This window comes from Dermochelys coriacea, chromosome 25 (genome assembly GCF_009764565.3).
Source record: "Dermochelys coriacea isolate rDerCor1 chromosome 25, rDerCor1.pri.v4, whole genome shotgun sequence".
Taxonomy (NCBI): Eukaryota; Metazoa; Chordata; order Testudines; family Dermochelyidae; genus Dermochelys; species Dermochelys coriacea.
The window spans coordinates 2,310,470-2,334,797 of record NC_050092.1 but is presented as its reverse complement, the minus strand read 5'-3'; the positions used below and the strand labels follow the sequence as shown (position 1 = coordinate 2,334,797).

At 46.1% G+C, this 24,328-nt stretch overlaps 1 protein-coding gene across 3 annotated transcripts in view; it reads right to left on the bottom strand.

Annotated features, from left to right (window-relative positions):
- TIMM44 (translocase of inner mitochondrial membrane 44) overlaps window positions 1-23,543 on the bottom strand; it is a 49,439-nt gene extending 25,896 nt beyond the window's left edge. The window contains exons 1-7 of one of the 3 annotated variants that reach the window (XM_038384499.2): window positions 23,387-23,543; window positions 18,497-18,604; window positions 17,739-17,909; window positions 10,786-10,866; window positions 9,803-9,952; window positions 2,582-2,718; window positions 1,745-1,830 (exon numbers count right to left, since the gene is read on the bottom strand). In XM_038384499.2, coding sequence (XP_038240427.1) covers window positions 1,745-1,830; window positions 2,582-2,718; window positions 9,803-9,952; window positions 10,786-10,866; window positions 17,739-17,909; window positions 18,497-18,604; window positions 23,387-23,413 — 760 coding nt within the window. In that variant the 5' untranslated portion in view covers window positions 23,414-23,543. Of the gene's footprint in view, window positions 1-1,744; window positions 1,831-2,581; window positions 2,719-9,802; window positions 9,953-10,785; window positions 10,867-17,738; window positions 17,910-18,496; window positions 18,605-21,806; window positions 21,905-23,386 lie in introns of those variants that run through there. The other 2 variants (XM_043502872.1, XM_038384502.2) reach the window with 2 other exon arrangements.
- Between the last annotated feature and the right edge of the window lie 785 nt (window positions 23,544-24,328).

Sequence of the window (24,328 nt, the reverse complement as noted above, 5' to 3'; positions counted from 1 at the left end):
GGGTTAGACTAGATGACCCTTGCAGCCGCTTCTAACTATGATTCTAAAGAAGCAATTAATCATTGCAAAACCTATGTAACATGAGGGGAGTCTGAAGGAGCTAAAATGTATTGTCTAGCAGAGATTATTCTGGGGGATGTCAGGGTGACCAACGAGTACTTTCAAGGGAATCCTGTCTCAGAAGAGTGGGACAAGGAGCAAGTGAGCAAAAAGAAAAGGAACTATTCAGGGTAAATATTAGGAAAAAATTCTTAACAATCAAAGCAATGGAGAGGTTAAAGGATTTTGTGATTTATCTTGGAGAACACAAGGGCAAACTGGACACCAGGCAGCTTTCTTTGGTCAAGTTATTTCTGATTCATTGAAATATGTCTTCAGCGTGCTCGCTTTACTCCTTTCAGCCTTACTAACAAGCCAAACTACTTATGTCAGGTTTCAGAGTAGCAGCCCTGTTAGTCTGTATTCGCAAAAAGAAAAGGAGTACTTGTGGCACCTTAGAGACTAACAAATTTATTAGAGCATAAGCTTTTGTGAGCTACAGCTCACTTCATCGGATGCATTTGGTGGAAAATACAGAGGGGAGATTTATACACACACACACACACACACACACAGAGAACATGAAACAATGGGTTTTATCATACACACTGTAAGGACAGTGATCACTTAAGATGAGCCATCACCAGCAGCAGGGAGGGGAAGGAGGAAAACCTTTCATGGTGACAAGCAAGGTAGGCTATTTCCAGCAGTTAACAAGAATATCTGAGGAACAGTGGGGGGTGGGGTGGGGGGGGAGAAATACCATGGGGAAATAGTTTTACTTTGTGTAATGACTCATCCATTCCCAGTCTCTATTCAAGCCTAAGTTAATTGTATCCAGTTTGCAAATTAATTCCAATTCAGCAGTCTCTCCTTGGAGTCTGGTTTTGAAGTTTTTTTTGTTGAAGGATAGCCACCCTCAGATTTGTAATCGAGTGACCGGAGAGACTGAAGTGTTCTCCGACTGGTTTTTGAATGTTATAATTCTTGACGTCTGATTTGTGTCCATTTATTCTTTTACGTAGAGACTGTCCAGTTTGACCAATGTACATGGCAGAAGGGCATTTTTACTTATCATGTATTACCCAATAAGCACAGGATGCAATACTGACAGCTAATGGTGCTGATGGGAAACTGGGATTACAAACAGTCCAAAAAAGAGGTGACATGCCCACAATCCCAGAGATGGGACCAATTAAAAAAAAAGAACTTGGCTTGCTGCAGGCAAGACCCTGTGGCATATGCTTTGTGTCAGAAAGAAGCCCACAGTCTGCCCACACTCTTACACGAGTCACAGGCTTAATGCCACTCACAGGTTGTATACAGTGCTCTGGCCTCTCCTCCTAATCAGATGCATCCTGGCTATAAGGACCATGTTTAGAGTTCAGTACTCTTACGGCTGTCGGTCACAGCCATCTATAAGATGGAAACACGCAGTGGGCAATTCAGATTTCAAGAACAAGGAGCAGTGGAAAAATAGCTTTCTGCTAAAGACTGTGAGGGTGTGTCCCAACACAGATGGAGCAGCCTGGAATAACTGCAGTGTCAGCAGCTACACCTACTTTCCATCTCACACCGCCTCACAATAACAGCAATGACAAAAATGGCCATGATTTGTATTCTGTTGAGACTAGTTGCCCAGATGGTAAGAGAGCAGAGATAACTGGAAATGAAGTTCTGTTCCTTAAGCCTTGGGAACACTTACTATTGAAGACCACATTGTTGTCCTTGAAATCTTTCCACTGCTGATACCATTTGGAATCCTTGTGCAGCACCACACCCATTGCCTCCCTAGGGAAGAGCAAAAGGCAAGTATTTCATGAATCAAGAACCGAGCTCTTAAATGAGACTGGAGACAAGAACAAAGATAGTGATGACTATTCACTGTCCAGCATCCGTGCAGACTGCAGCTGACACCTGGGTCACACATTGTGTGAGCCTGAGTGAATGGGTGGAATGGAGAGGGGTTGGAAGGAAAGATCAGAAGTTCAGATTTGATCCCATTAAGCTTATGTTGACAGTGAGACGTAGGAAATATCATAGAGACCTGCTCAAATGTCTGAGGTGGGGAAGAAAAAATACTGTAATACACAAATCAAAATTTCAAGTCAGGACAATATATTCTTTGTTAATGCCCAGTAACTCAAACATCTGATGCATTTTCTTCCAACTGTGCAGAAATATTGTATTTTGCCTTCAGAATAAACTTGCCAATCTTCAGGTCAAACCAAAGTTATAAGAGGAATAAAATATGGCTTTCCAACAGAAACTGGCTGCAGTCTTGATTAGGGAGACTCTACAATCAATAACTGCACCAGCCCTCTTCCCCATAGAAATGGAGTGCCACTGATCTTCTATCCCTGCCCTGCTTCTTCAGCCCAATACTCAGAGAAGATCATTCCCTCAAACCATCCCTTATCCCTGCAGCATGACCTAACCTCTAGACTCCACCTCCCAATCTGTGGCCCAAGTTTGAAAACATTCATCAGATAATGTTCAGCATATCATATTTGGCAACAGTCTCTCTTTATTCAATACATACTCATTAGCTTCAAATATTCTCTCTTTGACCTTCTCTCCATCGAATTCCGTTCTTTTCCTAAGTCGCTCAGGACGTCTGTAAGGACCCGTCTGCCCTAGAACGCTTTCATCTATTTCCTTCTTCACTGTTTCTACTCCCTGAAAGGAAAAACATTCCTGTTAGATTTCTGCAACAAGTCCATTCTTGCACCTCAGTCGAAAAGAAGGTAGAGTCTGTGAGCCACGTTCAGCTCTGTTGTAAGCAAATACACCATCAACTTCAGTGGAGATGCACTCGCTTAAAACAAGGTTAAATGTGGCCCTGCATTTGGGAAGTTAACAGCAGACATACAATAAAACAGCAGTGTGGATCAGGCTGAGAATAAAACAGTGGAAAGGAACCTGGGGAACTAACCAAACTAACAGACACTTGGTAAAGAAGTCTCTGAAGAGGGGAGGAGTGGAAATCCTGGCAATTCAGGTGAGAATTCTTACTGAAAGATAGTGCTGACTTGCCTGGCTTTAAGGAAGAATAAATTCCTAAATCCTGAATTCTACGATTCCAGTTAGGAAGAAAAGAGCTACAGGACTGCAGAAAATGCAGGAGATCAGGAATGAAATGACAAATGTATCTGCTATTAAGAACAGGGAGAGGCAGACAAAATTATAGGAGAGCATATTTTCAAGGTCAGCCAAATCCAGTTCTCAATCCCAGACCCAAGCAAGAGAAAAAGCTCTGGGTCACCTGAAAAGTGCATCTGTAAGCCAAAAAACAGGTAGCCAAATTATTCACAGCAAAACTGCATCACCATTGGTGAGAAAACGGGTTCTGGGGCTGAATTCAAGTCAGGCCTCTGGACCACATGGGTTTGTGTGGATATGTCTCAATAGTGTAGCTAAGCCAGAGGAAGAAGCAGTGGATATGTTCTCTCTCTTGGTTGAGGGAAGGGACTTTCTAGACTGAGACACAAATAATCTTTGGGCAGCCTCTACCAAGGAGAGGCCTGTTGTTTTTACTGGACCTTAAAATTTACCCCAGTTGTAAGCTCAAATGTAAGAAGTATGTGCAAGTTCATAAAATGTCACAACATCACCACTTTTTGCCTGTTTGAAAATTAACCATAAAAAATAGGTTAAGTTGTTTTCAATAATAAATGTTATAAATAAGTGCAATAAAACAGACAAAAAATTAAATTAATCCAAACGAAAAGGGCATGCTAATATGGTTCAAGAACCGTTAAAATCTTGCTTGGTAAAAACAGAAAATGTAGGGTGGATGTTAGGCCTAATTAGTAAAAATAAAAATAAAAATAAAAATAAAAATGAGGGGATGAACTATGCCACCCACTTATTCCTTTTTGGTGGCTTTTAAAGAGACTTTAAAGTGCTCTCCCAACCCAGCTCATTTCACCTTCCTTGGCCCCAAGACAGAAGGGGACCAAACAGAAAGACTGTCTTCCTGAGATGAAGGCCTCTTGTTCAAGGAACTTTGTTTTTGAGAAAATCATTATATTATTCTGACATCCAGACTTCAGCCCATCAGTGGACATACCTAATTGCCAGCACCGTAAAGGCATGCAAGATCCTGTTCTGTCTCCCTTTCTTTTGGGTTGTTTTCTGTTCCCCCTTCCTTCCTCCCTCCTGTTCTATAACTCACTCTCAGTTTTTCATCAAATCCTAAAACCAACTGCACTACATTGGCACAGCGAGATGACATGACCACAACCCTACCCTGTCTCAGGAGAACCCAACCAGACAATATCCAGATTGTGAACAAGGATCCAAGCAGCAAGTGCCATGGTAGACCTACCAGCGAAAGCACCCATTCATAAGTGACCAGCCATGCAGTGTTCCAAAGATATTGGCAAAAGCTGTATTACCCTCACCTTTTCTATCCCCTCTCTCCTCCACCTTGCCACTGTTACTCCTGGAGGAATTCTGTGTCACTGCGTGTGCCCAGAATTAATGTCCTCCACAGATTTCTTTGCTTCCCTGCAGAAAAATGACTTCTGATGGGGAAGCCGCAAGACCTGTCACATGCCCCTCCCCAGCAGCGTGTGTGTGTGTGTGAGAGACTTCTTGCTCACTATTGCAGTATGCTTGGAGAGGCAGGACTTGGGGGTGTTTCTGAGGAGGTAAACATGGTGCAGGCTCCATCCCCTCAGGCAGAGCAGAATGTAGCAGCCTGCCTGCTTAGTGAATTATTCCCATTGTCTCTGTGAATTCCCCCAGGAGTATAAAACAGGTATAAAAATTTTAAGGATCCTTCACATTGCCAGAGCGGTATAAAGGGAAGTTTGGCCTTAGAAAAGCTTATGGTGCTTTAGTGATTAGAACTGGTCTACATTTTTGGACTGAAAATATTTCCTATCAAACTGTGCTCCATGAACTATTTGGTACTGACCTTTCTGGAGATGTCAGAAGCCAATATAAATTGTGAGTTTGATTCCCCAGCCCTCACTTGCTCTTCAGTTGCCTATGATGTAACACTGAGCACATGGCTGCATATATTTGTTGAGTAATAACTAGAAATAAAAGCGGCAAAGAGTCCTGTGGCACCTTATAGTCTAACAGACATATTGGAGCATAAGCTTTCGTGGGTGAATACTCACTTCATCAGATGCATGTAGTGGAAATTTCCAGAGGCAGGTATAAATATACAAGCAAGAATCAGGCTAGGGATAACATGGTTAGTGTAATCAGGGAGGATGACGCCCTCTTCTAGTAGTTGAGGTGTGAACACCAAGGGAGGAGACTTTATCCTAAGATCCTAATCGCACAGATCGGGACATCAAGGTTAGAGATTGTTTAAATGTATATGTTATGTTTAGAGAATGTTTGTGATCCAAACTAAGTGATTGGGTAACAAAATGGCAAATGAAATTTAATGTGGATAAGTGTTAAATAATTCACATTGGAAAAAAACCCAACTATATACACACACAATATGATGGGGGCTAATTTAGTTACAGCTAATAAGGAGAAAGATCTTGGAGTCATCATGGATAGTTCTTTGAAGACGTCCAGGCAGTGTGCAGTGGCAGTCAAAAAACTAAACAGGATGTTAGGAAACATTAAAAAAGGGATAGAGAATAAGATGGAGCATATCTTATTGCCCTTATATAAATCCATGGTACGCCCACATCTTGAATACTGCGTACGGTACAGTGGTCCCCTCATCTCAAAAAAAGATATACTGGCATTAGAAAAGGTTCAGAAAATGGCAACTAAAACGATTAGGGGTTTGGAACAGGTCCCATATGAGGAGAGATTAAAGAGGCTAGAACTTTTCAGCTTGGAAAAGAGGAGACTAAGGGGGGATATGCTAGAGGTATATAAAATCATGAGTGGTGTGGAGGAAGTGAATAAGGAAAAGTTATTTACTTGTTCCCATAATACAAGAACTAGGGGCCACCAAATGAAATTAATGGGTAGCAGGATTTAAAACAAATAAACACAGTGCACAGACAACCTGTGGAACTCCTTGCCTCAGGAGGTTTTGAAGGCTAGGACTATAACAGGGTTTAAAAGAGAACTGGATAAATTCATGGAGGTGATCCTCCCAGCCTTGAGGGTACATGGCTTCTCCTCTTTTGGGGGGTGATTTCTCACTGCCAGGGGAGCATAACGGTTCTCCATCACCATGGTAGGTGGGTTGGGCGTCGGAATGGAGCACAGCCTGCTGCCAGAAGGAACCAGCAGCCAGTGTCCTCCCTGTGACAGAGCTATATCCTCCTCCCCCGGGGATGTGACAGCAGTCCTCACTAGCTGGGTAGTCTCCTTAGCACATAACATAAGAACTAGGGGCCACCAAATGAAATTAATGGGCAGCAGGTTTAAAACAAATAACCACAGCGCACAGACAACCTGTGGAAATCCTTGCCTCAGAGGTTTTTAAGGCTAGGACTATAACATGTCTTGATTATAGCACTTGATTACAGACCTAGAAGTTGCAATTCAACAAAAAAAAAAAACTTCAAAAACAGCCTCCGACGAGACACTGCTGAATTGGAATTAATTTGCAAACTGGACACCATTAAATTAGGCTTGAATAAAGACTGGGAGTGGATGTGTCATTACACAAAATAAAACTATTTCACCATGTTTATTTTCCCCCCCTACTGTTCCTCACACTTTCTTGTCAACTGCTGGAAATGGCTCACCTTGATCATCACTACAAAAGGTGGGGTTTTTCTTCTCTCCTGCTGGTAATAGCTCACCTTACCTGATCACTCTAGTTACAGTGTATATGGTAACACTCATTGTTTCATGTTCTCTGGGTATATAAAATCTCCCCACTGTATTTTCCACTGCATGCATCCGATGAAATGAGCTGTAGCTGATGAAAGCTATGCTCAAATAAATTTGTTAGTCTCTAAGGTTCCACAAGTACTCCTTTTCTTTTTATTAAACACTGGAGGTTCCAGATCTCTCCAGTGACTATATCTATGGAGAACAAACAGTTACATCACAAGCTGTGCAACCTCCTACTATTGTATTTGCTCTGGTAAAGAGAGCACTTTATTTTAACGCATTAGGCAGCCAGCCTGTCATAAGTTATATAGGTATTATTTACCAGCAGCAGGATGTGTATCTTACCCAAGCCACAAGGATTTGTGTAGCTCTATGATGCTCTGTTTTCTTGCCTAAAATAATATTTAAAAATTCTGAAAAATAAGATTGTTTCTGGTTTAGCACCACACCATAATAGGTCATGTGGTAAGTCAAGTTTCCATGACGTTTTACAGAATAGGCTCTGATTTTGTAAACGTGCATAACGTTTCCCAGGTGAACAATCCCACTGGAGTTAATGGAACTGCTCACTTGAGTAAAGTTACACACGTTTAAGCGTTTACAGAATTGGAGTTATAGATTGTGATATGAAGTAAGGACTAGACTTTGAAAGATTTTTATTCCATTATTAACCATGTGTAAATCACTCACTGACTACAAAGGAAAGATGAGGGAGCATGTAGTGGCCACAACAATACTTCTAATTCCTCATGAATGATACTGAGTGATAGATTATCCAAAGGAATGCAAGTCTGCTAAATATGAAAGAAAAAGGCAGATCAAACCTAAGGTTGTGCTATTAAAATTTCTATTTATTCTCTTGGTGTACAAGAGTCATTTTGCTGTTCTAAAGCAAAAAAAAAATCCTGCATTTTGCATATAGAAAATAAAGCCAAGTTAAAAAGAACAATTCTGACCATAAAAAGGCGTTTGAGTCAGGTACCTTAAATCCAACAACAAATAAAAACATGTTAGAGTATGGGGAAAATTATTTGTAACCTATAGAAAATTCAGTATACAGTAAGACTAGCAAATCCTGCAAAATGACTGCTTGCCTGGAAGGGATGGCCTGGCAGCCTGCTTTGCAGAAAAACAGCAGCCAGGTCTGAAAAGGGAGTTATCTTACTGCAGCAGATGTAGCTAACAGGCTTCATTATACATATATGTCACTGTATAATATCTGCTACTGCAGCTGAAGCTGACCTTTTGCAGATGACATCTTATTAGGAACACAAACATAAGAATTGGCATGACTGATGAGATCAATGATCCAGCTCGCCTAGTACCCTGTCCAACAGCCACTAGGGTCAAATGCTTTTTTATTTGCAATACATCTGCAATGAGAAAGTTCTTCTAACCCAGTCAGTTAGAGCTTAGCTTATAGACTCAGATTCAGACCTTAAGGCCAGAAGGGACCACCATGATCATCTAGTCTAGTCTCCTGCCCATTGCAGGACACAGAACCTCACTCACCCACTCCTGAAATAGACCTCTGGCTGAGTTACTGAACTCCTCAAATCATTATTTAAAGACTTCAGGTTACAGAGAATGCACCACTTACATTTATGCCATAACATAGGAGTATTTATATCCCTTCTAGGAAAAAAAGGGTCCCTATCTGGTGCCGAAGTAAGGTTCAGCGGTAGGTGTAACAAAGTGGGGCTTTTCTGTAATATTTTTATGGAGCTGGTGTGTGCCTCAGTTGCCCTATCCTTTGCATTGCTACCCCGCAGGGGGGAAAAAGGGTTTAAGTTTGCTCTCAGAACAGCACAGGACATGAGACGTGGGTGTTGCTTTGTTGTCTGAGCTGTAATGAAACTGATCCAGATCAACAGAGGGCCCACAGGGACAACGAAAAGCCCCAATGACTCAACAATCAACACTGGGAAGCTCCAGCAGACGGGGTTGTGAACTTAGCATGGCTTTGCCTGGAGACAAAAGACTGGGAGATGACCAGCAGGAGATAAAGTGTGGGCTTCTGGAAGAAGCTGACTGCTCTCACCTGGAACGGACAAGGAGGTCAGGGAGAGGCAGGCCTTGAGATGGAATCCACTACAGCTTGGCTGGGGTCTGTGCTGGTTTGGCCAGATGGACTATGTTCTAACCTTCATTTCTTTATGCTAACTTAAGGACATCCAATGCTGTGTTCCAGTTGACTAATAAAGCCTACTCTGTTTTAAAAACACTGCTTGTTGTCACTGAAAATACTTGCTGAGGTGCGTTAATCCTTGCAGAGCGTACAAGCGTCTGACAAGGAGTCACACTCAGCGTGGACCCCCACCCCACAGCAGGAAGCAGGAGACTTGATGCTTAAGATCGTTCAGGGCTCTCAGATGTATACCATCCAAGCCTGTTGATTTACAGCTCTTTAACATATCGGTTTATTCGAGCACCTTCTAAGTACCTCCTGTACGTTGGAAGAGTTTTGCTCTCGAAACTACATTCACTAATTTCCCAGTCTTTAGACTGGGAGTGGTTGGGTCATTACAAAACCTAAACCTAATTTCCCCAATACTAATTTCCCCCTACTGTTACTCACACCTTGTCAACTGTCTGAAATGGGCCACTCATTACCACTTCAAAATTTATTTTTCCTCCCTTGGTATCCTGCTGTTAATTGAATTGTCTCGTTAGACTGACCTTACACTTAATAAGGCAACTCACATCTTTTCATGTATTTATACCTGCTCCTGTATTTTCCACTCCATGCATCTGATGAAATGGGTTTGAGCCCACAAAAGCTTATGCCCAAATAAATGTGTTAGTCTCTAAGGTGCCACAAGGACTCCTCGTTGGTTTTGCTGATACACACTAACGTGGCTACCCATCTGAAACTTGACACTTACAGTTTGGGAGGGATTTCCCCCCTCCCAAAAAACAGCTCTCTTATTAGTGAACGTGGTGCCTGCATGGTAGGGCACCAAAGGAGACATGTCACCTGCATGTGTACCTGGGAGATTGCTTTAAATGCTGCTGTCTTGCCCAGTTTCTCCCCTCCTTTAGTCACTGATTCTGCAGACTGCTTTGCTGTTTTGGCAGCTTCTTCCACACCTTCTTTTATCTTCCGACCAATATCACTCTTACTTACTTCGTCCAAACTCTGTAATAATATTGAAGGAAAATGATGTGAGAAACATGGACCACCACCTCTTTTTGGCCTTTAGAGACTTCCCAAGTGACTACCAGGGAAAATCAGCAAGTTAGTAGCATGGTCAAGGTCTGTAGGACCAATATTTGATTTTTCTTAAGCAGTTACAGGGAACCTGACTTCTGCTGTAGCATTAGCAGTAATCCTAGATCTGTGCTGTGATCATTGGCAATGAAGATATTTTTGGAAAGCTATAGAACTACATATGTTGGACTAGCAATTATTTATACACAATGAATGTCGCTTAACAGCAACCTTTCGGTTCCAGCAAAAAGTTACTATTATCCAAAAATTAAGGCAGCCGCCTTCCATTCCAGTAGGATGGGGACCCAGGTGCCAGTCACGCGAGATGTGCGGCCAGTCCCAGGCTGCTGCGCAGCCACATGTGCACAGCTTAAGCAGAACATTGCTCCTAACCATGTTCCCAAATGGGCTCTTCCACTTTGGTGCTGGTATCTGACTTGCCTATGCCCCAATGGAGACAAAGCCTTGAGGCATTTTCTCTTCTGCAGCTATCAGATAGTCAGACCCTCATGTACACACTCATCTACCCTGCAGCAAGGAAGAAACATGGGGTGCTGATACGGCCTGCACATCTGCCATCACACTAGTCACACCAAAAAATTCTCCAGCAGTTACCACTGCAGGTCTCTTTAGTGGCCCTGGCCTGTAAGGGCAACAATAGTGACCCTCCTTCAACTAGAAGGAAGAGATAAAGGACATTAATGCAACACAAAGTGCAAACCACAAGTAAACTGATGGATTTTTGCAAGGTTATACTGTACCTCTTTGACTGATCCTGTTATTTCTCCAAGCTTCTTTTTAATCACTTCAGAGGTCTTAACCGTTTCAGATTCAATGGTTTTCTGCAGCACAAACAAAAATTTTATGTTAACAGGAATCAGTACATCCATCAGAATTATAACCACATGAGGATTTTATAGCACTGCATCAATAGTCCAGCATATAGCACTCTCTGGGTGACATACTACTGTAGGACAGAAGAACACCCGCAGTTAAACTCTGTCCTCAATAGGATACATGGATTCTTCTAACTATATGAAGAGAAAGGAACAGAAATGGGGATCAGTCACATGGAAAATCAGAATACAATGTTCTATTTTTAGATGTTTAAAATTTGTGCCCAAATCAATGCAATGTAAACCAAGAGCTGCCTTAAATATGAAAGAGAGATAATGATTCAGGGAGGGAATGATGGAGGCCAGGGAAACCATGCAGAACCTCAGTTTCTTGAGATAATTGTTGAGGCAACACAGGTCCAGGATGGATCCAAGACCACCTTTGGCCTTCGGGATTAGGAAATATCGGGAGTAAAACCCCTTCCCTCTTAGGTACTTCATACACTGCCCCTACTTACAGGAGGGCTAGCACCTCTTGAATAGAAGTTGCTCATGAGAAGGGTCCCTGAAGATGGGGGTGGGAGGAGGGACGGAAGAAAACTGAAGGGTGTAACTTTCCTCCACCATACTCAGCACCCAGCAGTCCAAGGTTACGAGGGACCACAGCAGGCTGAAGTGGGCGAGTCGGTCTGAAAATGAAATGTGGGAACTGATAATGGCCTTGGGTGTATCTTCAAAAGTTCTCTTTGGACCTTCCAGGTACGCGAGAGACCCTGGTGGTGCGGTTGAGGTGGAGGAGAGCAGTTGTCTACACTTGTAACCCCTGCTCCATTTCTTGAACAGGTCCTGTTGAGGCAGTGGGGCTGAGAAGCAGGCCAGTTGCTGCAGCCTGAAATGCTTCCTTCGATGGTGAGTAGAGGCCCAGGGATCTGGGGTTGCCATGGAGTCCTTCACACCATGGAGCTTTGTGTCTGTTTGCTCCAAGAAGAGGGAGGTACCCTTGAATGGGAGATCCTGGATTGACTGTTGGACCTCGGGAGGAAACCCTCAGGGCTGAAGCCAGGAGCATCGCCTCATGATCACTGCAGAAGACATTGTTCTAGCCGCCGCATCAGTTCTGTCCAGGGCTACTTAGAGCAGGGGTCTCAAACACGTGGCCCGCAGAGTTATTTCCTGTGCCCCGCCATATGCGCTGACTACCCAAGCTCCCCCCATCCCGTGCACTCCCCCACCCGGAGCATGCCACGTTCCCGCTCCTCCACCTACCTCCCAGTGCTGCCTGCTGCCAAAACAGCTGTTTGGTGGCACTTAGGACTTTCCAGGAGGGAGGGGGAAGAGTGGGGATGCAGCGCACTCAGGGGAGAAAACGGAGCCGGGGATTTGGGGAAAGGGTTGGAATGGGGGCAGGGCAGGGCCTCAAGGAAGGGGTGGAGTGGGGGTGGGGCCGGGGGCAGAGCAAGGGGCTTTAAACCAAAGTAAATATAAAAGTAAATGCATGTTTGTCATTTGAGGGAGGTGCATTACTGAGTGTTTATATTTTATTAAAACCCTTCTTCACATTACAGTTTTAAAAAAGTTAATACATTACTTTTAATAGCATACTATATAACTCTTCATTTTTTACTATACTTTTGTATCGTCGTATGAAAAAGTTTCAGTGATGCGGCCCTCGGGCCAATGTACGAGTCCTCATGTGGCCGTGGTGATTTGAGTTTGAGATCCAACTCCTGGCTTAGAGTGAGGCCCTGTCTATGGTTTTCCCTTCCTCTATCAAGGCAGAAAACTCTTGCCTGAAGTCCTGAAGCAGCAAGTCTTTAAACTTTGCCATGGAGTCCCAAATATTGTAGGTTTCAGAGTAGCAGCCGTGTTAGTCTGTATTCGCAAAAAGAAAAGGAGTACTTGTGGCACCTTAGAGACTAACAAATTTATTAGAGCATAAGTTTTCGTGCATCCGATGAAGTGAGCTGTAGCTCACGAAAGCTTATGCTCTAATAAATTTGTTAGTCTCTAAGGTGCCACAAGTACTCCTTTTCTTTTTCCAAATATTGTAATCATACCTCCCCAGCAAGGCTTGTTGGTTGGAAATACAAAGCTATAACCCACCCATTCAATATATTTTTCTTCTGCAAAGGTCTAGCTTTTTCAAATCCTTTTGCTTGGGGGTAGTGCCTGCCTGGCCCTCTCATTGGGGGATCCGAGAGGAGGATGACCACAAGGGTCCCAGGAGGAGGGTGAGAGCACAGATATTCATACCCCTTGGCAAGCACATAGTACTTCTCTGCCTTCTTTGAAGTGTGAGGGAGAGAATATGGGGTCTGCCATAGCGACCTGACTGGACCCATAACGGCCTTGAGAGACAGAGCAACCTTTGACGGGGCTGCCGCAGCCAAATCATCAATGAGAGTAGGCGAGGACTTCTTAAGTACCTCCAGACCCAGGTTAGCAGCCACCATTTTTAGAAGCTCCTGGTGGGCTCTAAAGTCATCCTTTAGACCAAACCACTTGGTCCCAAGACAGCTTCATCTGCGTGGGGAGGAGGAGGAAGAGGCCTTCCTCTTCTTCACCCCTGATTACATACCCCTGGGTCAAGTCTTGCATGTCGGTACCAGGCTTAGTACCTGCACTTGGGTTGGGTGCTGGATGGTGCAGTGGAGGAGCACTCCCCTCAAACACTACTGAGAGGAATGACTGGACATGATCCCACTGGAAAGCCCCACTGATTCCAGTACGGCCACTGGACCTGCATCAGCTGCTCTCATCCAGGCCAGGTGTCTGGAGGGGAGCCCACACCAAGATCCAGAGGGATGTAGGATGGGTAGTGGTGGGGGCTCTTAGACTGAGTGTAGGTTTCCACCTCTGACTCCGAGGAAGAGTCCTTCTGAAAAGACCATGGTGGGGGCAGTACCCCAAACTTCTGCCAGTCAGTGCCTAGGGTCCAGAGATTGGTGCCAGATAAGGGAAGTCCTCGTCAGCCTCTGCTTGGTATCGAAGGCCCTGGTGCAGAGTATAAGCTCGGGCCCCATACTCCCTTCTGCTTGGCACACTCATTGGAGAAGATAGCTGACCCATCGGGGTTGGCGGTAACGGAAGAGTCAGTAAGTCCCTGGCCACTGCAAAGGTGTAAGGCACCACAAGCCTGCTGGTGCTATGACGACTCCCCAGCATCGATGGCTGGTCCTGCACTGGACTCAACTGAACCCATGAGCAGGGTGGAGTCGACAGTGCCGCTATCACACTGGGGGTATCCACGGCACTCTCCTTGTTTGTCCTTCTTTGGTATTAGGGAACGTCCCTCCTTGGATTGTTGCTTATGTTTCTTTCTCGGTACTGGAGATGGAGAAAAGGACTGAGAAACACACAGTGCCAAAGGGGTGCTTTGCTTCGCAGCGAAGCTGAGGTGCTCGGTGCTGAGTACAACCAGCTTGATTCCAACGCCGGTCTAAACGCGCCTTCCATTAGGATTGACCTTAGTCTAGCCTCCCAGTCCTTTGTATGAGGCTTCAAGTCCCAACAGATCTGGCAATACTCTTGTACATGAGCCTCTCCTAGAGGCTTCAGACAACTGGAGTGTGGGTTGCTTGCCTTAGGAGGCACAGGGCTTGAAACCGAGAGACCAAGACATGTTGAGCCCCAGGAGCAAAGGAAGGAAGACAGAGGGTCTAACTATATACATTAATACTACCTACACTATATACACTACTACTAAAACTAAGAATATAACTAAACTAGAGAGTAACCACTGAATAAATGCTTTGCTGAAGCAAAAGGAGCTGTTCCAGCAACCGTCACAGGCGGTAAGAAGGAACTGAGAAGGTGCGGGGCCACCAGCACATGAGTGTGCCGCACCAGAGAGTGCTAGAGCTGATCCAATCAATACCATTGCAGGAAAAATTTCTAGCGATAGTGCACACACACACCTAATGTGGAATGCACGTGAGCAATCACTCAAAGAAGAACTTGGATTTCCAGATAAAGATGTTTAGTCGCTGAAGATCGAGAATGGGGCAGAGCCTTCCACCCTTCTTCAGGATGAGGAAATATGCGGAGTAGAAGCCTCTCCTCTGGTAGGGAGGTGCCATGCACTATATGGTGCCCTTTGCAAGAAGAGCATCTGCCTCTTGCTGGAGAAGGGCCTCATGGAGGCGTCCAGCCTGTGGGGTGGGAGGCAATTGGGGAAAAGAAAGAAATTCTATGGAGTAACCATGATGGATAATCTCCAGGACTCAATGATCCATGGTGATCTTGCCCCAATTGTGGGCAAACAGGGCAAGACGGCCCACAAAGATGACATGGGGCACTGTGGGTGGCAATAGGAAGGGTTCACAGTTCTTGAGCAACACGTCAAAACTGTTTAGGCCGTTGGTGGGCAAGGGACGAGGAAGTGGCTGTGGCAGAGGCTGTGTGTCACTGCCAGCGGGACCAGAGGCACATGCATGGAGGTTTCTGGTGCTGCTGGTAGTAGGCTGGGTAGGGAGCATATGGCTGAGGGCAGAACTGCTGGAGCTCCTGCTTGCGACACAGGGCTGGGGGATGAACAATGGCATCATTAATGGGGAGTGGCACCCTTGATGGTCCCCGAGGCTGGAGGATGTCCAGGAGCTGGTGTTGCTGATCCTGAACCTCCTCCAGCTGTTTGTCACGGTCTGCTGCCACCCTCCATAACATGTCTTGGTATTGCCTGCGATCATCAGAGCGAGATAGGAAGGAGGGATGAGCAACTCATCCGGCGATGAGGAACTGGCTCTACATCTGCCTCTTCCTCAGAGCCCAACAGTGAAGGAGGCTGGGCTGAGTGGTATGAGGCTTGGGAGAGTGGGTATCACTGGCGATATGGGTCCCAGAGTGCTTAGTGTGGCTAAGGGGTTGGGTGCGGCAGGCCCCAGAGGTACCGGAACCAAACCGTCGCTGCTGGGCCGTAAGCCAGAGGCTAAGCCAGGGATGCAAGTCCGAGCTCTGCCTGGACAAAAGGGAAAAGGAGGGCTCCAGCTCAGAAAAGTCTTCCTAGTCTGAAGATGGCTCGGGTAGTGATGGAACCAACAGAGTGGGCCAGCCACAGTGCAGAGTCAACAGGCAGCAGTCCAGAAGGAACAGGAGCGGGTTGTCCGCCAGAGTAGGAAACTCCCAGGTGAGTGGGGAACCTGAGAGAAGGGGAGAGGGTGGGTAAGTTCCTCCGGCGACAGAAGGGGCTCCACACAACCAGGAGTCCAGGGAGTGCCCTTGGAGATGCTGGAAGACCAAGGCAGTGTTCATGGGGCCAGCTGGACCAAAGGACGTGGAGGTGGCAGCAGGACAGGTGATGTGTGTCCTAGGGACGGCTCCAACGGGGTTGGTACCGGGGCGACCACCCGTATCGTTGGATCCTTCTTGTGCTTTGTTTTACCCTCGATGCAGGGAAGCTTGGGTGCTGGTGCCACAGTGTCGGGGCATGACACCTCACCTGACCTGGCCCGGCTCGGGGAGGAAATGTTGCACTTAGAAGTAGTCCTCAATAGCGACTTGCTCCTATGCCCATGACAGTGCTTCCCACCCTCACATCCGGGTTTGTCCTTGACTGCCGTATCCAGAGCATGAGACGTGCTGGAAGAAGTGCTAACCACCAGTGATGGACGCTGCACTGATCGTTCTGGATCCGAGTGGGTGCAGTCTCATGGCTTCCCCCATCCAGTATTTTCTGAAGCAAAATTACTGCGCTTCCCGAATCCAGGATGGGAAAGACTTGCAAATCATGCAACGAGCAACGATGTGAGCCTCCCCGAGGCAGTAAAGACACCACTGGTGCTTGTTGCTCATGGAGAACGAGCATGGAAAAGAATCAGTTTTTAAACCCCAGAACACAGGACATACACCCCAGCGGGGCAGAGGGAGTCTACCCCAATTAGGGTAGACTAACACTAATTACTATATACAACTAGCTATCTACAAGAAAAAAACAAACAAGAACTATAAACAAATGAAGCAGGTACTCTCTTAGCTAAAAGACTAAGACCACAAAGGAACAGAGGATCTAATTCAGGCCATGCAGCAGTAAGAGGGAACAGGAGGCGTCGACATGCACGGCTCCTGGCTAACCTCGGCTGGGAGCACAAGGGGACACACAACACACGTGCAGGTCAATGGACACTGCTAGGAAAAACATCTGGCTCCAGGGCATGGCACACATGCACACTCATATTTGGAGTACATAATAGGGACCATCACTTGAAGAAGAAACAAATGTTAAGAGGCAATAATATAAATGTGAAGCAATTCAAGCAATTCAATATTACTAATTCCCACTTTCACACTTCCCTGGTTCCTTCACCATACTGAATCTGGCCACTGAAAGAATGTGCAATGCTGTGGTAACAGACTTCAGTTCCTCATTAGCGCAATGAAAGCACTTTCTTTCTAGTAAAGCTGTTTTATAAACCATTATGAATGCGATTATGTCTAATGAAAGTGAAAAATCCTTAATTTTATCTCCATGTCTATAGATAAGTGACTTTTTACCTGCTTATTATTTGTGATTTCTATTAAAATGTCTGTTGGAAAGAAATTCCACCAAAAACTGTAGAAAAACTTAACTCTTTACAGGTTTCAGAGTAGCAGCCGGGTTAGTCTGTAGTCGCAAAAAGAAAAGGAGTACTTGTGGCACCTTAGAGACTAACAAATAAATTTTTTAGTCTCTAAGGTGCCACAAGTACTCCTTTTCTTTTAACTCTTTACACTAGTTCACTGCACCTACCAGTGTTTCCATCAGTCAGCCCAGACCTTTCCTGAATACAGCAAACCCAACAGCTCATTTGCACAGAAGCTTAGGTTACAATACTCTGAATTGTAAGAGACTGACTGGCCAATGAAGGTGTTAGACAACAAAATAATTCATGAGGAAGACTTACATATTTCCTCCTTGCTTCCTGGAGCGCGTCAGATTCTTCTAGCTTTTTAGCTTCATCCCGGAATTTTTTAATACTTTCTTTCATCTCTTTATTTTTTGCTAATTCCTTTTTGATGTTGTCCACAAACCCTGATATAAAGCCTTTTCTGCCTCCAGAAGAGTAATATCTAGACTAAAAAGAAAATAATTATTACAGTCTATATAATCTAAAGAGACATTAAGTATCAGAGCCAGGTAGATTTACACTTCATGTCTGCCATGCAAAAGGATGTGGAAATTAGGCATCTTGAAGATGGCCAAAATACCATAGCCAAGGAGCACTGTGCCTTCAGAATATCAATCAAATTTCACACACTGCACAGAGTGCTAGAGAGAAATGTTTTGCAGCCAAGCAAAAAAATTCCTCCTTCAAGAGGCAAAGGAGTCACACTGCTCTAACTGAGCTGATAGGTTTCGATAACCAGCCAATTTCTGCTGTTGAGGATTTCTGCTTTTGGTGGCTACACACACGACTGGAGCCTCACTACTGGATTTTATCAACTGGGCTCATTGCTGGCAATCAAATATATGGAGGGAAAGTTGGTATCTGACAGATCCAAAAATTTTTTGGTCACATCTTTGAAAACCATACTGAAGTATATAATCTAGGGTGGCCACTTGTCCGAAGCATATCAATGTCTAGTAGACCCCAATACTCGGATCATTACTAAAACATACTTTCAGTCTAATGCGTGCATAAAACCCTGCCAATTAACATACCTGATGGAGCTCTAAAACAGGCCTGCCCATTCTATAAACAATGCCACTAGGGAGTACTGGAGCTGGGTATCTTCCAGATATAAGCCTCGAGCCACCGACAAGGCATTTCTGTGAACAGAAACAAAACTTTGTTACCAAAGAATAAAGAAATAATTAAACCTGCTTGGGCCACGCTCAGTGCCCAAAGAGTCAGTGGAAAAAGGGAAGTAAACACCACAGCATATAGGGGCATTTCTGGCTTATCTTTGGGGAACAGAAGCTGGGAGCTATACTGAAAATACTACTTCACCAGAGCTTGGATACATAGAACAAACCAGTGCATCACAACTTTTTTTTATGAATTAACAAAGCACTGCCACTTCCCTATCATTCACTTGTACAAAACACATGAGGGCCAGACCGTAAGCTTTACCCCAATATGGGTGGGCCTATTTGTCATTATTTTGGGTGGACATGGTACTGCTCAAGCTAAGTGCCACCCACCATCCCAGAGGAGCTAGATGTTTCTGCTATAATTAGCAGTTAAAAACTCATGGTGCAATTTAATTTGCCATCTGTAACCTTCAGAGCTAACATTCAAACAGGATGAACAGGGAAGTTCACACCTCAGAATAACTTTCTATTTGCAAATTCAGTCATTGCTGGTTTAAATGATATTTGGAGTATTTCTTTTCACTTTATAGGGCTAGAAACAATTTTTTAAAGGAAAATTGTTTCTGTTGAAATGCAATGAGATAGCGTATTGCTGCTTGCAGCTTCAGTCCTACATCCCCCATTCCTGGGGAAATTCTGCCTCATTGTGCAAGTGCAGAATAAATGGCCCCAGCACATTTTTTTTCCCCTGCAGTATAATTTATTCTGACATGGAGGTGAAGGGAAGCCACAAGAGGGGTCACGTTGCAATTACACCTTTTGCCCACCATAGGTTTATGTGGCACCAGAAGAGATGGCAGCTGGCTCATGGGCCAGAGCAAACAGCAGTGGAGAGGGAGGGGACAGAGGACGCCTTCCTCACAGCACACTGCCTACGGGATCAGGTGAGGAGGCATGGGGGTTGTGGGGGAAATGGACATAGCAGGACACATAAGGCTCCTGGGGGTCACAGACTGGGGTTCAGAAGGGCTAGAGGGGGGACAGACTGGGGCAAGGGCACAGGTGCTAGTGGGGGGACAACACTGAGCCAGGGGCTGAATGGGAGTGGGGGTGCGGGGCCACATAGGGACAGGAGGGTGGAGGTGCAGGGCCATATTGAGATGTGCAGATATGCCATCCACACCCAACACCCAAATGGGGGTGCAGGAACACATGGGGATGGGGAAGGGAGGTATGCAGATACACGAGGAGAGGGGCAGATGTGCCTAACTGAATGGGAAAGGCTAGATGTCAGCCAGGGTATGTATGGCGGAAGCTCCCCATCTCCCTAGCAATACCTCTCTTAAATACCTGTTCCATATATTTCTCCCACCCACACCCAACACCCTCCAGTTCACTCCCAGGCCACTGCCCAGCAATTACTTCCCTCTCCCTCAGCTCCTGTGTTACTCTGACTCCCCCAAGCCTTTGCACTGCTTCTGAGGGGTGTGGGAAATAAGTTTCTGTTTTGTAGTTTACGTGAATTATTACTCAAAGATCTGTATTAATATGTCCAGTAAGGAATCTATTTGTCGAAAAACATTTCCTGAATCTTTTTTTGTTGTCTGTAAGGTTACAGACATACTTGCTGACAGGTATTTTGAAATAAATTACCAAAATAATTAAAACTGGCATGGTTATATTGTGTTATTTTAACAAATAAAATATGCACAATTTTAAAATCTTGTGTGGAATTTTTAATTATTTGGCACAAAATTCCACCAGGAGTAATCCCCTTCTTAGGCAGACACAAGCCAAATTCCTGATTTCAGAAACCAGCCTTTCCCCCGCTGACAAAATGCAAGAAGGAGCCTTCTACAGCTTTATGCTAGTGGCAGGAGACGAGGCAGCCTGACCACAGGGAACAAAAAATTTTGAGCAGCTATGAACTTGGGTTGGAGGAAACAACATGCTTTCTATACAGAGATTTCACAGCAGTTAAACAAGCCACATGATCTCTACTACATTCAAGTACAGAATAGTGAGTCTGTCAGAGCCGGGAACGGAACCCAGGTCATAGAATCATAGAATATCAGGGTTGGAAGGGACCTCAGGAGGTCATCTAGTCCAACCCCCTGCTCAAAGCAGGACCAATCCCCAACTAAATCATCCCAGCCAGGGCTTTGTCAAGCCTGACCTTAAAAACTTCTAGGAAGGAGATTTCACCACCTCCCTAGGTAACGCATTCCAGTGTTTCACCACCCTCCTAGTGAAAAAGTTTTTCCTAATATCCAACCTAAACCTCCCCCACTGCAACTTGAGACCATTACTCCTTGTTCTGTCATCCGCTACCACTGAGAACAGTCTAGATCCATCCTCTTTGGAACCCCCTTTCAGGTAGTTGAAAGCAGCTATCAAATCCTCCCTCATTCTTCTCTTCCGCAGACTAAACAATCCCAGTTCCCACAGCCTCTCCTCATAAGTCATGTGTTCCAGCCCCCTAATCATTTTTGTTGCCCTCCGCTGGATGCTTTCCAATTTTTTCACATCCTCCTTGCAGTGTGGGGCTCAAAACTGGACACAGTACTCCAGATGAGGCCTCACTAATGTCAAAGAGGGGAACGATCATGTCCCTCGATCTGCTGGCAATGCCCCTACTTATACAGCCCAAAATGCCATTGGCCTTCTTGGCAAAAAGGGGCACACTGTTGACTCATATCCAGCTTCTCATCCACTGTAACCCCTAGGTCCTTTTCTGCAGAACTGCTGCCTAGCCAGTCGGTCCCTTGTCTGTAGCAGTGCATGGGATTCTTCCGTCCTAAGTGCAGGACTCCGCACATTTTGGCCCAATCCTCTAATTTGTCTAGGTCCCTCTGTATGCTATCCCTACCCTCCAGCATATCTACCTCTCCTCCCAGTTTAGCGTCATCTGCAAACTTGCTGAGGGTGCAATCCACAACATCCTCCAAATCATTTATGAAGACATTGAACAAAACCGGCCCCAGGACCGACCATTGGGGCACTCCACTTGACATTGGCTGCCAACTAGACATGGAGCCATTGATCACTACCCACTGAGCCCGACAATCTAGCCAACTTTCTATCCACCTTTAGTCCATTCATCCAGCCCATACTTCTTTAACTTGCTGGAAAGAATACTGTGGGTCTCCTGACTCCAAGCACCAGAGTCTCAATACAGTCAGCCTGGAGGAAGGCAGGGTCAACCACTGTCTCCTACCCAAAAGAAAGGATGAGGCCCTCAGGAGATAAGTAGGCAGGCCAGAAACAACATCCCACCACTGTGAGCTCTCTGTTGGAGGAGGCCAGGAACAAACACCTCTTGCTTCCTGAGTCACAGGGAATGGAAGAGAAGCACTTGAAGTATAAATAGAGACATTATTTTTAAAGTCACTTACAAGTTTGTCACACCTGGCCTGGATGCTAAAAAAGCACCTCCCTATCCCACATAATTAACCTTTTAGTTTCATCATCCCATTTAAGCTGCACACTGGGATCAGCTCAGAGATCAGCAGGTTGAAGAGCTCAGCAGGTTTTAAAAAGCATCAGATATTTATATAGATAATTAAAATATCCAGTTACATTAAACAGATCACATAGCAAGCCTCTCAGTGCAACCCCCCTGTGATGAAGTGAGAATGTTCTTAATGTTTTCGTTGAATACTGCGTGAGTGCCTCAGTTTCCCTTAGGCATTTCTTAAGTATCTAGGTGGTGGGATAAGCGTGCATGACCGTTGCAGAGCCCTAGAGGGCCAGTGTAATGCTGTTTGCACAGAGAATGGCCAACACCCTGTCTCCTGGCAACTAATGGCCTGGGCCCCTCCTCTGTGCAGACAACAGAGTAGTTAAACCAACCTAATCCCCAATGTAGACAGCGCTAGATTGACAGAAGAATTCTTCACTTGACCTAGCTACCGCCTCTGGAGGAAGAGGATTAGCTACGCCAACAGAAAACCCCCTCCAGTTGGTGTAGGTCTATACAGAATCAGCACTGCCGCAGAGGTGCAGCTGTGCCACTGTGGCATTTGAAGTATAGACATGCCCTGCGACAGCCTGGCTACTGCATTATATGACCCATTGGGCTGATCTGAAACAGGGTGAAAAGTCCGATCAGCTCTTTGTATCTGGGGTCACCAAAAGGTCATGAGTCTCTTGAATGCAATGTCAAACTCTCCAGAGCAATTTGCTAAGAGAAACGTGAAATTTGTTTCATTCATTCACTAACTAACTGAGCACAGGAAGCGCCTCACGTTTGGAATGTAACATTTTTATCAAAGATCATCAAAAATCAGTCTAACAACACGAAAAGTTGCATTAATTTCTTCCATGAGACGACACGTGTACACAGCAACCCAAGTGGAGAAACAAAGGTAAACTGAGGCAGTTGGCCGACAGCCAAGAATGCCGAGGCAGGGGAAGCAGGGCCGCCCAGGGCACAGTGCTGATCCGCTGGGGCTGCAACGTCCTCGCACCTTCGCTTTTTGCCTTTCCCGCCCCAGAGGAGTCCGCCCGGGCCCAGCCGCTCCCGGGGAAACAGCCCGAGAACAGAACAGACCGGAGAACCCCTGGCCCTGCCGCGGCTCTCAGCACCCAGGGCACCGCCTGGCACTCGGGGCTTCTTGCTCCCGACTCTCCCCCCTGCCCTCGGCGCGCTGGACGGGCCCAGCCCCATGAGCCGCAGGGCTCCCGCCTCCAGCGCGGGCCGCGGCCGGGGCCTGGGGCGAGTAACAGCCGCTACCGGCCTCCGGCCCGAGCCGGACGAGCAGCCCTGCGAGGAGACCCCGGGGCACCGCCACTCACCCGGCAAGCCCGGGCCGCCGCCGCCATCTTGGGAGTCAGGCGCGTGTGCGTCCTGGCGCCGCGCCGCGTGAAGGCGTCACCCGCTCGCGCCGGGGGGGGGCGGGGCGCCGGGCCGGCCGGAAGTCGGGCCGCAGGAGGGGGCGGCGCTAGGGCCAGGGGGAAGCTCGGGGCGGCGAGTTTCGCAAGCCGCCCCCGGGAGCTCAGGGCGCGGCCGAGCGACGCCGAGCGGCGGGGCCAGCGGATCCCCGGGCCGGGTGAGCTGCATCCTTCGATCCCGGCTGGCCGGTGCCCACCTACTGCAGGGCCGCGGGGATCCGAACCGGTCCAGGATCCCGCCCACGAGCCGCAGGAACGCAGCGTTAGTGCCCTTGCAAAGTCAAGTATGCCGGAATTAGGCAACCTTAACTCTGCCTCCGTGAGCGCATGCTGCATGGTAAGGGCTGTACAGCAGAACCTCCGGGTTGCCGACAGCTCGGGGGTGGAGGAGGGTCCTAGCTCTGAACAAAACATCATGCTTCTTTCAAAAGCTTACAACTGAACGTTGCCTTAACATGGCTTTGAGGCTGTACCATGCAGAAGGAAAATGCTGCTTCCCTTTGTTCTGTTAGTGGACGGAAGGTGCTCACGGCATGAACTGTTATTAAATATATTGTTTTCTTCTTTTCCGTGTTTGGCCCCAGGCCTGAGGTACTGGACTTTGCTCTGAAGACACACTTATTAATTTCCTCTGTGACGCTCACCACTGTAATATCGAAGTGCTTTGCCAACCGTAATTTCTTTTCACAACACCCCTGTCAGATGAAGGGGTGGTATTCTTCCCATTTTAAAGATGGGAACTGAGGCACAGAGATTATGGTCAACTTTCCACTAATTCAGGGTGTTCAATTTGAGATGCCTAGGACCCTTTTATTCAGAGTGCATATCATTTTATATGTTCAAAGC